The 13,220-nt window shown below is 35.6% G+C and overlaps 1 protein-coding gene across 1 annotated transcript in view; it reads left to right on the top strand.

The window, feature by feature from the left end:
• Positions 1-13,220, top strand: part of WDR64 (WD repeat domain 64) — a 214,702-nt gene that overhangs the window by 151,905 nt on the left and 49,577 nt on the right. Inside the window, exons 14-16 of the mRNA XM_044674508.1 lie at positions 1,339-1,514; positions 4,813-4,995; positions 11,979-12,109. Coding sequence (XP_044530443.1) covers positions 1,339-1,514; positions 4,813-4,995; positions 11,979-12,109 — 490 coding nt within the window. The remainder of the gene's footprint in view (positions 1-1,338; positions 1,515-4,812; positions 4,996-11,978; positions 12,110-13,220) is intronic.

The raw sequence follows: 13,220 nt of genomic DNA, 5'->3' as shown, positions 1-13,220 counted from the left end.
TATTGTAGGGGGATGATGGATGTTGAAATAGCACAACCTATTTTAACTATTAATATCTTGGATTTGTTATCATGCATGCCAATCCTGATCCTTACTGGTTATTTTGTGTATAAGTTAAGGTGGATGTGTTCTTCCATATTATGTATTGTTTTAAGATCATAGTGACCTGATGTTTTAGGGATTCTGAAACTAAATGAATGTTACGGTTTTTGCAAATCAAACTGAATACTTTGGAATTGTACATGCAGAGTGGCGGTGTTTCTGGTCAACCTCTTGGTCCTCCTAATACTGGCAATGTGGCTGTATTTTAACACATAGGAAATTCTTCCAAAAGTGTTACATCTAAGGCTGAGTTGGAACAGCAGGCACAAAGCAAGGGTGAAAAACCCATTACTCTTTTTCCCCTTTGCGACCTTCCTATTGTACGTGATGATGGCATTTTCCATGTGAAGCAACATACAAGGTTTAGGTCTGAAGATGTGGAAAATTTAAAGAGAAAGATTCCAAATTTCCATGATGATTCTGGGAAGTTTGTTAGGATCTTTAAGGCATTTATAAAAGCTCAAGACCCAGACTTTTAAGATTGCTGGTATGTGTTGGGTGAGATCTTGTCACATCATGATAGGACCAAGTTTGTTGAGGAGACCAGGAACACAGAAGGCCATGTAGCCTGGGAAGAACTGGACCAGTAGCCTGGGAAGAACTGGACCTCAATTCAGTTCCAATATACCGAATGTTAAAACAGGCGAGAAAGTCATTAATAAAAATCATGGAGAAAAATTCACGGTATCCAAACGCATGGTCTAAATTTGAGACAGCACAAGAGACCCCAGCAACATTTCTTGATAGAATAATTGAGGCAGCCAAGATGCATTTATTTATGAATATATTAGATGATACCACACTGGACCATGTAAAAAGAATATTTGTTAGGAATTCTGTTCCCCAGGTAAAGAAGTTCTTTACAGATAATTACCCTGATTGGGAACTTTTGAGCCTGGATGAGTTAAAACAAAAAGCCACTTATGTGTTTGCACAGGAGAAAGAAAAGGGAAGTGATGAAAAAAGATACCATAATTGAAAGAGAGAGAGAGAGAGAGAGAGAGAGAGAGAGAGAGAGAGAGAGAGAGAGAGAGAGAGAGAGAGAAAGGGAGAGAAACTGTTTAATTTTTTTCTAGAGTTAATTTCATTTATTGTTATAAGGAATAAGCCCAATGTTTGAACCTCTTTTTCTCTTGGTATATAGACTAATACTCACAGAGGGTCCACAGCTTAGTAGAAAAATGCTTTGTTCTATTGCTAGCTATAATCACTCTTTTTTTCTCTCCCCTTATACAGGCACACTTAAACTCTGGGATTTTGGAAGTGGACAGGAAATGAAAATGTTAATTGAAGGGAAAGACTGGAAAGATGATGATCATTGTTTACATCAAATAACTTTCCTAAAAGCTAATGAAAAACATCAATTCCTAATCCTAGCCTTGGAGTACAATGGGAAGATCAAACTTGTCCAGGTTTTCCATTTTATTTTTTTATTTACTTTCTTATTTCTCTGCCTGATTTACTTCTGTCTTTAAGTGGCGCATCTATACATTTAATCTTAGATAGGTAATTTTTTTTCCAAGTTTGCCAGAATGTTAATCATTCCCTTTTGCTTCCTTTGTATATTTATTATATCCTGGAGAGAATGGCTGCCCAATCACCAGTAGCATGAGCTTAGCTGCCAGCAAAGGAGATTTATTAAATTACTTCAGTCAAATGACCAAAGCCTTGCTGAAGAGCTGAGCTGGGCTCTCTGGACCAAGAATACACAGAAGCCATTGATTGATATCTGGGATGCTGCCCAAGGCCTTTTTAGGATTAATCACTGGTGGAGTAGATCATGCAAAGTCTTTGTACAAAAAACAGAGAGAGAACCTATGCCTGTTCTGCCAGAATAAAGTCATCTTGTCATCAAGATAAGTCAGTTTGCTTTAAAGTTCAAGGTCCAGTGGATTCAGTTTTGAAGCTTGTTGTAGTGAAAAGAATACTGGACCTGTTTTTGGCTCTCACCTGACATACTAGCTATGAGGTCTTGCACAAATGACTTAACCCCTTTGGGCCAGAGTTCCCTCATCTATAAAATGAAGATTATCATATCACTCACCTAATAGGGTTATTGAAAGGATCAAATTCAATAATATATGCAAAATGTTTTATGAACTACAAAGCATCACATGTGAGCTATTACTGTTTGAAGGCTTAGGCTAGCCTCCTTGCTTTGCCTATTATCTAGAACCACCCAAGAATGCTAATGCTTTCCTCATATATGTAATTAAAGCTAGATCATTTATCTGGCTATTGAATAAATCAACAGATTCCTTGTCTGGAACTAAAGAATTTATTACCTTTCATGTTCCTCTTTCAGTAAGGGCTAAAATCAGCTCTTGTGGATATTCTGATCTCTGTTTGTCTATAACCTTTTTATTTTTGCAGTCAAAATTTGAGTTCAGCAGCTAGTTTCTTTTAAAATCATACCTATATAACCTTCAGCCCCTAAGCTTCAGCCTCTCCTTTATTTCTTAATATATACCTTGCAGTTCTTAGAATTGTCTAACAGTAGCTGTCAGGTTGTTTCTCTCCTTTTCCTAATCTTAAAAATTAATTTGGTCTATAAGTCATTTAAGGCATAAGACCTATTTCTTTCTGCTGTACATTTTCCCTCCTATTCAAGTTATTGTCTCTATCAAATTGATGTAACTTAATCTGTGAGCCATTTTAAAACAGTAAAACTCCTATTTTTTCTTTGCATCTTGCATATGTGCCCATAGAAATATCAAATTAAGTCAAACATTTATTAATAATTCATATATAGGGAACTGTTCTAGATCCTAGAGGTATAAATGTTAAGTAAAATATTATCCTTAATCTTAAGTAGTTTATAATCTAATAAAAATGAATGACAAGTACAAGAAAATTATAATGTAAATAGTTTAAGTACAGAGGAAAGTTTCAAGCAAAATACTCTTAAGAGATTTGGGAGTAGGTGGAAGAGTGATAGATGAGGAATTAGGAAGAATTCATGGAGGAAGTAGAACCTCGGATGGAATCTGAAGGAAGAAAGGATTTCAATAGGCAGAACTCTCAAGAGGGAGGAATGGAAGGTATCCTTCCTGGTAGAATAATGTAAATAAAAGCCCAACAATGAGAACTCAAGAAGGTGAGAAGTCCAACAACCACAGTAATTAATTATAATATCTAGGAAGCAATCAGAAATATGGTACAGAATTTGAGAAAAAGTTGGATAGCTGGAAATATGGATCTGGGAATCATCCACATACTAAATAACTGAAGTCATAGAAATAAATATCAAAAAGTGAAAAATGTGTACAAAAAAAGAGAAGAGAGATCAGGATAAAAGCATTTGAGGATCCCTGCATTTGAGAGGAGAGGAGGATCTAAGGAAGAAGAAAGGAAGTATCTCAGAAGTAGAAGAACCAGGAAAATGTTAGGGTATCATAGAAGCCACTGGAATCCACTTCTTAAAAATGGATATCAAAAACAGAGTGGTCAAGAGTTTCAGATGAGGACTGGAAATACCACTGGACTTGGGAATAATAGGGTGACTGTCTTAGACAGAGAAAATTCAGTGGAAGTGTGTAAGGAAGATTAATTCTAAAGTGTTTAAGATAATGGATAGAAAGGAGGTAGAGGTAGGGAAGTGAGGGGAAGACATTTATATAGTGCTTTTAAATTTTAAAATGCTTTTCTCATAATTTCTTGTAAGATGGTTGACATAAACATTATTATCCCCTTTTGAGAGGTGAGAAAATCATCTTGTGAGTTATAATTTCCTCAGTCACACCACTCTGAGAGTCAAAACTTGTTTCACTATATTAACTGATTGTGAATTTTTTCCTCTTCTCTTTTTTTTTACTTGTCTTAAAAATACTATTTATTACAAGGAATTGCTCAGAGAAAGGGGTAGGTATACTGGGGAAAAAACCATGATAATATAATAAACAAATGACATATATAAAAATTATTTTTAAAAACCAGAACTTGAGCTCAAGTATCCTAACTCTAAATTCAATACTTATAATTGGCTTCATTAATGATTTTAATAAAGTCAAAGATTGCTTGCTTTCAGATTTATAAATGACACAAAGCTAGGAAAAAAACTAACTGTGGATTGCATAGTCAGGACCCAAAAGTGTTTGAGGTCAGAATTTGGTGTCAAATCAACTTGCTTCAGTACTTTGATGGATCTGTGACCATATCAATATGGATACTCCTCCAGATGATGCTGATATAAACATCTCACAACTAGTTAGTGGAAGACTTGGCACAAAAATCTAGTTCTTATACTCACTTGTTCCATGTTCTTTTAAAGTTTCCTCATAACTACTTCTCAAATTTAGGTCTTTTCTCTACTTATCAAAAGTAGAATTTTAGCTTTTAAGATATAAATTATGACATATATTGGCAAGTCTTGGGAACAACTAGGTGGCTGAGTGGATTGACAGTGAGGTCTAAAAATGGGAAGTTCTGGGTTCAAATATGACCTCAGACACTTCCTAGCTGGGTGACCTTAAGCATGTCATTTAACCCCCACTGCCTAGCCCTTACCACTATTCTCAATATACAGTATTGATTCTAAGACAGAATGTAAAGGTTTTTAATTAATAAATAAATTGATAAGTCTTTATTTGCTCAATGGACTCTTATTAAAGAGTATTAAATAAACAAATAAGGAATGAAAGAAAAAAGAAAGAATGGGGCATTTTCAGAAGACAAAGAAAGGGTACTAATCAAAGGGTATTTTTCTTAAAGGGTAAAGAAGAAGATCCTCTTCTTAGTGTGTTATGGGAACTACCTGAAGTTGTGCCTATATTCAGACAAGGGAAGAAGGATGTGATCTTGCTGGCAATAACTTCTAATTTCAAAACTAGGAATTTGCCTATCCCAGAGGTTGATCTTGTGCCTGATGAGGAAAGGAGGTCTATTAGCTTTGATGTAAGTCTTTTTACTAGAATTAGTTTGATCTGTTTTCCTATCATGTTAGATCCATCCCTTTACCCACCAGTCCTTTAATATCTAGTCGGGCAATTGATAAATGTTTCATAAGCACCTATTATGCATGAAGTAGTGTGCTAGGTATCAGAGTTACAAATGCAAAGAATAAAATAATCCTTATTCTCAAGGACTTTACATTCTAATGGGAGAGACAGAAAGTACATATGTAAGTATGCAAGGAATAAACACAAAAATTGCAAGGCTTTATAAAAAGTAATAAGGAATTTAGGGGCAGCTGGGTAGCTCAGTGGATTGAGAGCCAGGCCTAGAGACGGGAGGTCCTAGGTTCAAATCTGACCTCAGACACTTTCCCAGCTGTGTGACCCTGGGCAAGTCACTTGACCCCCATTGCCTACCCTTACCACTCTTCCACCAAGGAACTAATACACAGAAGTTAAGGGTTTAAAAATATTAAAAAAAAAAGTAAAAAAAAAGTAATAAGGAATTAAAAAAAACACTAGTAGCTCAGATAAAAGGACACACTTTATGTGGAAGTAGGTGTCTGAGTCTTGCCTTGAAAAAAGAGATTCTATGAAGATGAAGTGAAGAGTGACTGCATTCCAGGAATGAGGACAAAGGCATGGAAGAAAAAGATGGAGTGTCATATATCAGGAACACACACACACACAGACACACACACACACACACACACACACACACACACCACAAACCCATTTGGCTGTATTGCAGAGACTGGAAAAAAGTAATGTATATGTAGCTAGGGCCAGGTTGTGAAGAGCTTTAAGAGCTAAAGAGTGGAATTTACAAAGCAAATACAGACCCATTAAAAGTAATGCCTAATCAACATCATTCTAATTAATTTCCATCTAGAAAAATAATCCCAACATCACTCAGGATCAGGTTGTCTACTACCAAGATATCAAGCCAGTGCTAAAAAAAGACTACTCAAAAACCTCCTGGGCAGGAGAACATTGGCTATGATCCTTGGCTGTTAAGAAGCACTAGTCACAAAATGATGAAATTTTAGAGATGGAATGGATCAGAGTCCAACTCTAGTCCAACTCCTTCATTTTACACACGAGAAAACTAACAACCAGAAGGTAGAGTGACTGGTTAAAAGTCACACAGTCAGCAAGTACTGGAACCAGGATTCAAACCCATATCTTTGGGACTCCAAGTCCAAAGTTTTTTCCAGCTATGATCTGTTTTAGCTGTGTGGCACAGGGAAAAGAACATAAATCCAGGAATCCAAAGACCTCTGCTTGAGTCTGGCAATAACTTGTCATGTCTCCTTGGGCAAATCATTCAACCTCAGTTTCTTCATCTATAAAATAGGGATAGACTAAGCTGCTTCACAGATTTATTGTGAGTAAAGCATTTCATTAAAGATAAACTGCTATGTAAATGTAGACACTATTACAAGAGAAGTTGGAAAATCATCTTTAGAGTTAGTCTGAGGATTCCATTATCTTGTACAGATGCCTGGTTTCATCTTTCCATATTCCAAATATGGGCAGATGTATTACACAGATATATGGGCAAAAGTTGTTTTAGGAGGAAGATTTGGAGCTTGTCATCATTTCTCCTTTCTCAAATGTTCCTAGACCACTTTGTGAGATATTTCCTTTTCCTCACCCCTCTACCTATGACTTGTAGCAATCACTGACTGGCTTGTGTTACATTTACCTGTGCACATATTGTATCCGCTATTTTTTGTTTCTCCAGAATCAACCAATGTTTTGAATGTAGTAGACTCAACTGTTTATTAAATTCTGATGAAAATCAGTCAAATGTCTCACCAATTTCATTGATTTCTAGTACTATCTACAGCAGAATTTTGTCTCCATTCTGTCATGTCAGTTAATGAAGTTTCAGCTCCCTCTTCAAGTGGGTTGTTTTGGTTTTTGTGTTCTCCAGGCTTCATCTTTTTAATACTATACTACAAAAATCTAATATTTTTCATATATGATGATGTTTTTGTGTAATACTCTTCTCATAGATTCAGTCATTATTTCAAAAGTCCACTAGGATTAAGACAGAATCTTGGCTGAAGGATCCTAGTGACTTAAGATGAAGGGTGAACAAGACTAAAAGCTTTACATTGATAGAATTGCACTTCAAAAGAAGTATCTGAAATATGTTTGGGAGAAATTCAAGGGTCATTCTGAAATACCTTTGCTGATTGCAGTCCATAAGTGTCAAGCACACTGTCTTCCATTGATGCACCATAAGAAATGATGAGCAGATTACTTTTATAAAAACATGGAAAGATATATGTGAAATTATGAAGAGCAGAATGAGCAGAGCCAAGAGAATGTTATATACAGAAACAGAAATAATGTTTGAAGAATAACTTTTGAATGTCCACCTCCAGAGAAAGAACTAATAAATAGAAACATGCAAGACATAGTTTTCTATATGTGGTGTGTGTATATATATATATATGATGAGGGGAGGGAGGCAAACACATGGGAATTTTAATGTAACTAAGAAACTAATTAATTAACAATAAAAAATTGAATATCTTCCAGAGAGGTCAGTTTTAAGGAATGGAACCAGAATCTTATGCTAATGAGTCAACAAGTTCTGTTCCCCAGCCTGCTCAAATTCTGACCTCAATATGTAGTTCCTTGTTCTAGTTGCAGTATACCTGAGCAGATTTCTCTATTTTCATTGACTTTATATGGAATAATCCTCTTTTGGGATATTTTTTAAAATCATAGGGACATCAAAGGTGGAAGAAAACATAAAGGTTATCTATTCAACCTCCCTTAATTTACAGATGTGGAAGCTCAGCAAGGTAGTGACTTAGTGAAATGTCACATAGATAACTTAAAACTATCAGGGACAACATTCAAATTCATATCCTGACTCTAGGGCCAGTACTTTTTTCCCCTGTACCACAACTGCCTAGGTTTTCAAATTTGGTACTCCTAACTTTCATTTCTCAAAATAAAAAGGATTAAAGAGAGAACGGGATCACCCTATAAGTGGATGTGTAGTTTGGAGGAATAGGGAATGCTTTACTTCTTGTAAAGCCATCATCCCCTGGGGATAAAAATGTAAATTACTTAACTATAATGACAGGTAGCCTAGTTTGTTAGCTATCAGGTTAGGTTAGTGATTCCTACAAATCTTTTGATTCTCTGAATAGAAAAATATAAGAATAAATGGCATTTTTTCCATCCCTGATCACAAAAGAGCCTCCTGCTCTTTGATTCTTTTATGAATTTGATTGCAACAATGTGGGTTGTGCAACTGATGCAGGTAACAACTGCTTCATGCATTCTTTTCCTAATTAAAGCTTATCTTTAAGGTCACTGTGGTTTTTCCAAAGTCACTATGGTTTGATTCCAGATCCACTGGAGATTGTACCATTTGCTCCTTGAACTGAAAAGGACAAATGAAACAGGACAAACCAAACCAAAATCCTCAGCCTGTTTCCCAGAACCATAGGGTAAAAGCGTAGAGAAGAGAAAGTTCATAGCATAGGCCCTGTGGATAAGTATGACCTGTACTACATGACATAACTTGAGCAACTCTGGATAGGGGAGAGTATCCCAATCTGACAAATTTTAAAGATGCATTTTTCTGGCAAAATAATCAATTAAAAGTGTCTACTGCCACCCACATTGTAGGGGGAACCCAGTATGTCTTTTTCTAGAAGAGTGCTTCCATGTTAGGTCATCTGAGCACGTGCAGGAAAGCCTTCATTATACTTTATTACAAGTTCCTCGTAAAAGTAAAATCTCAGGTATGATCCAAGAACCTTGGTGTTTACACCTCCAAGAATTATAAACATCATTTTCTTATTTTCATTCTTTCTAATTTGGTGTTTACTTTGACTTTTACTTTAATTATCAATAACCTTAATGCACAGAATGAAGTGATTGCAAAGTAGCTGTTATATATGTATAATTCTTTCTGTATTTTTTCACTTATGATCAATTTTTTTAATATGATGTTATTTGGGGCTGGCCATGTCTAGTATTTTCAAGCTCTCTTCTTAAAGAGAGTATTCATGTTTATATGAGTGAGTAATTATATACTTTTGATCCCCAAGCATATTTTAGTTTATAATTTTTCTTCCCTCTGTTCCTAATTTCCCTTATAAATCACTTTATATCAGAGGATATTGACTTAGTTTGGAGGAACTTGCCAAATTTATATAGAATCTCTATTTGACCTTTTGCAAAGGAAATTGGCACTGAAATTCTTCATGGTAACTTACTTGCTTATCCTCATGAAGAGGATGATGTAAGGCAAAATGATCAGCCTTCTCACAAAATTTTATTTCTGTTGTCTTTGGACACATAGAGAAATTAACCATGACAATTCTTTTATCCACTTTTCCAGCACAAGTCTATAAACCATTCATTCCATGTATTGGCAATTTCCTTATGTCTTCTGGTCAAAAAGACATTAAGCGATGGAATGTCAATATAGATTTGATTTAGTTACTTCCATAATATGCCGACTTTCTGGCAAAAGTCCATTAAGTTAAGAATACCAACAATTAAATTATATGATCTAAGAATTATGTGATCCTCTGTTCCCTTTTATTCCATTCCATCACTAACAATGCAGAAGCAGAAGACTGGGGCCATTTTTGTATTCTTGTTGACTGAATAAGTAGTTGTGACCAAAATATTCATTGCCTGATATAGTCAGACTTTTGGTGGTGAATATCATCATCATTAGAATAGCTGCTTGTGCAGGACAGAGCCTATTGCCAGGCCTATATACTCTTTCTAGCTTGGAAGTACATACTTGTGGCAAGTCAATCACATTGTCCTTGAACTGGAAGATCAAAATGACATCATGATATTGAGGTCAATGTACAGTGTGTTCTCCTGTGACTGATGAGACTAATACAAGCTTGGAAGGCTCTCCTACAGGTCAGGTACAAATAATCCATATGAACATTTGAGATGGAGATGTCCCTAAATGTGCACATCATGTTTCTTTTAAGCTACTGCAATTCTGCTTTGTTCATAAAGGACAGCACCTTCTTTGATGTGGGCATGCCATGCTGGATGGTCCTATGCTAATGTCGCACATGTCTCACAGCTGATCAGAGTTCTTCAGAGAGACCTTTAGAGTATCCTTGTTTCACTTCTTCTGACCTCTATTTAAGGGCTTGCCTTGGGTGAGTTCGGCACTCAGCTGGTATAGCCTCTGAGTACTCAGGATCCTCTTCATGCAACAATGAGACACCAAAATAGATTATTGTAAAAAGTGCTTAAGTGAAATAGAAACTCATGCCACAAGTACTTTATAATTGACCTAGGATTTGAATGTACTTCAAAGATGTTTCAAATGAAGAAAAATGAATCTGAAGACATTCGAGGAAGCTAGTCTTGTAGGCATATCCAACTCAACACTGCAGATGAAATGTGCAAAAGCCAGAAGAGAGGGAGTAACATGGTGAGGCTAAATACCTGAGGGGCTGGCACGCCTGGTTCAGTTAATTCATTCTAAAGAATATGACTTCATTGACCTCATGGAATTTTTCCAACTGGATAAAAAGACTATTATCCTCAAAGCCTTTATAGTTTAAGGTTCCTACGCTCAGATTCTGTTGACTATGTAGGGAGACATGATCAAAGGACCAAGCGCAAACAAGAGAGTTATAATATAAATGTAATATAGTAATAATATAAAGAGAAATAACCTTTATAGTTTTTTCAGCCACTATTGTAACAAGCTGAAAACTTAGTCTTAGAAAACAATTAGCTAGAAAACAAATTTGTACTACTATCCTTCTAGATTCTCTACATATATATCTATATACCATGCTGTTTTCCTATGGGTTGAAACACAATACGCATGTTAGCTTTGCATTTCAATTTTCACTCATTACAAATGTGTTTTGCTTGTCAGTTGAGATTACTCTCATTAATGTTTTCTATGGACATTTGTCATAAGAAAATTGTCACATAAATTGTATGAAAGGAAGAACAGAAAAGACCTCTTCCTGTAATAATTCTGTTTCACTTAACCCATCTAATGACATGCCATTAAAAACACTAAGGTTTCAGTTCTGTGAATTTGATTCATGAGACTTTTAGGTTCCAATAAAAGACAAAGGAGGTAAAGAAATGAGTCATAATATGAGGGGCAGTTGGTATTTCAGTTTCCCAAGTAATAAATAAGAATGCTTTTACACAAAGAAAAAATAGTTCTGGCATGTTACTAAACTACACCAAGGCTATCCTTCAGAATATACACAGAAGCTGAAATGATTTCTCATTGATCATGACAAAGGCAAACACTTTAAAAGTCTTGGTCATTTTTTTCATTATTTGACATTTGCATACCACACATTATTTACACAGCCCAATTACAATGACTATTTAAAGGCAAAGTGCTTCCAAAAATCACTTAGGAAAAAAAAAATCTAGGTCAGTTTGTGTTAATTCCTTATTTTTCCAAATAACTTAGTAAGTTTTCCTACATTTAAAAAAAACTGCTCCTCTAGTTTCATATAATTATAATAACATCTTCATGTAGAACGCCATTATAAAGCACTTTACATACATAACTTCATTGAATCCTTACAATAAACCTATAAGGCAGGTAATATAATAATTCTTAATCCCATTTTACAGATGAAGGAACTCTGAGGAACATTAAGATTAGGTGACATGTCAAAGTTCCCAGAGCTAATGCAAAGAGGGTCAGAGGTTAGTAAGTCCTATACTATGTGTGCTCCAATATGCTGCTAGTTCTGATTGATACCATAAAAAGCAGTCCTGTCAACTAACCTAAAAATTTCTTAAATAAGATATCCAAGAAGAAAAAAGTTTGTTTGTTTTTGCCTAAATGAAATTCTGGGATAAAAAAATTCCTATAAATAGTTCTGTATTTCTGTGGATAACAGAACCACACTATCTGCACATACTTTTCTTCTAAGTGTTCTTGATGTGACTGTCAATAAAGTATTTTCATTCATCCTGTAGGGCCCCAAAGTCAATATGGAAGTGACATGTTTTGATGTGCTTATAACAGAAGGCTACAATCTGCTTGCTACTGCAACTGTAAATGGTATTATCGTCTTATGGAACTTTGTACTGTCCACTATCACAGAAGTGTAAGTAACATTTCTGAAGGCTTTTTTTTTTTTTTTTTTTGCTTAATGGATATATTTCCAAGGAACCCAAATAACCCGCTTTTGTTCCACATAGTGGGAAGAGATGAGGTAAGCTTCTTGGTTCATAAGTGGAATGTGATCAATGTTTACTGTTTTTTTTTTTTGCTGTTGTTTTAAAATCACAAATGGTAGGAATAAAGTAAGCCTGCAATATTTGTTCAGTAGATCCCATTGAATTCAACTTGAACCAGAGTGATTAAGATGATCATTCTAGGGATCTCAGAGGTCATCTTTTCTAATCTGCTCTAGGGTTAAGTGACTTGTTCAAGATCACAAAGGAAAATAAAGGGCAGGAAAAAAAGAAGCAGTTTGGACTTCTGCAGGAGTTGGGGATAATAAAAAAATAAGAAAATAATCATATCAAGGGTGAGGGAAACTTTCTATATTTGTGTTGGCCTAGATTAATTGTTTGAAGAAGTAGATACCGCCAAACTTTTTTGGATTATGCTCCCCTAATATCTGTATCACCTTTAACTCATGAAGGATCTCCACAGAAATGGAGCTCCTGCTCTAGGCTGAAGTAGGTTCAGTCCTGACAGCTAAAAGAGTCTTTTCTCACATTCACTTATTTATCCTCTGCCCTGAAGTTCTGGGAAAGGTATCTCAAGGTTTTTGGGTTGGTTTTTTTTGTTTTTTTCCCTCAAGGGATTAATAAGTCCCTCCTAAAAATGGACATGCTAGAAATTGAAGCCAGGAGCCAGTTCAGTATTGTATAAGATTCTTGAATGAATATGCTCACAGTCTAACAGAAACACTCATAGTCTAATCTCTCTGAAGCCTATGGAAATCATCTCATCTGAGGCTCTGCTGAACTTACAGTTACTGAACCGCAACTTTGTGTTGGCCCAGTCTCCTGGACCCTCTGAGAATAAAATCAACACCATTACTCCCACCATAGCACCACCTCTAGACAGTAAGACCCTATCTCAGGGTGTAATCACTGCTATCATTTCTGTATTTTCAATTCTGGGCATCTTCCTCCTAGCAGTGGCACTAATTCTCCTGGGGTGTAAGTTGTTGGAAAAGTATTACAAACAGCATCTACTTCTCT

Source organism: Gracilinanus agilis, chromosome 4 (genome assembly GCF_016433145.1).
Source record: "Gracilinanus agilis isolate LMUSP501 chromosome 4, AgileGrace, whole genome shotgun sequence".
Lineage (NCBI taxonomy): Eukaryota > Metazoa > Chordata > Mammalia > Didelphimorphia > Didelphidae > Gracilinanus > Gracilinanus agilis.
Note: the sequence above shows the minus strand (reverse complement) of the source record. Positions and strands in the feature narration are given on the sequence as shown.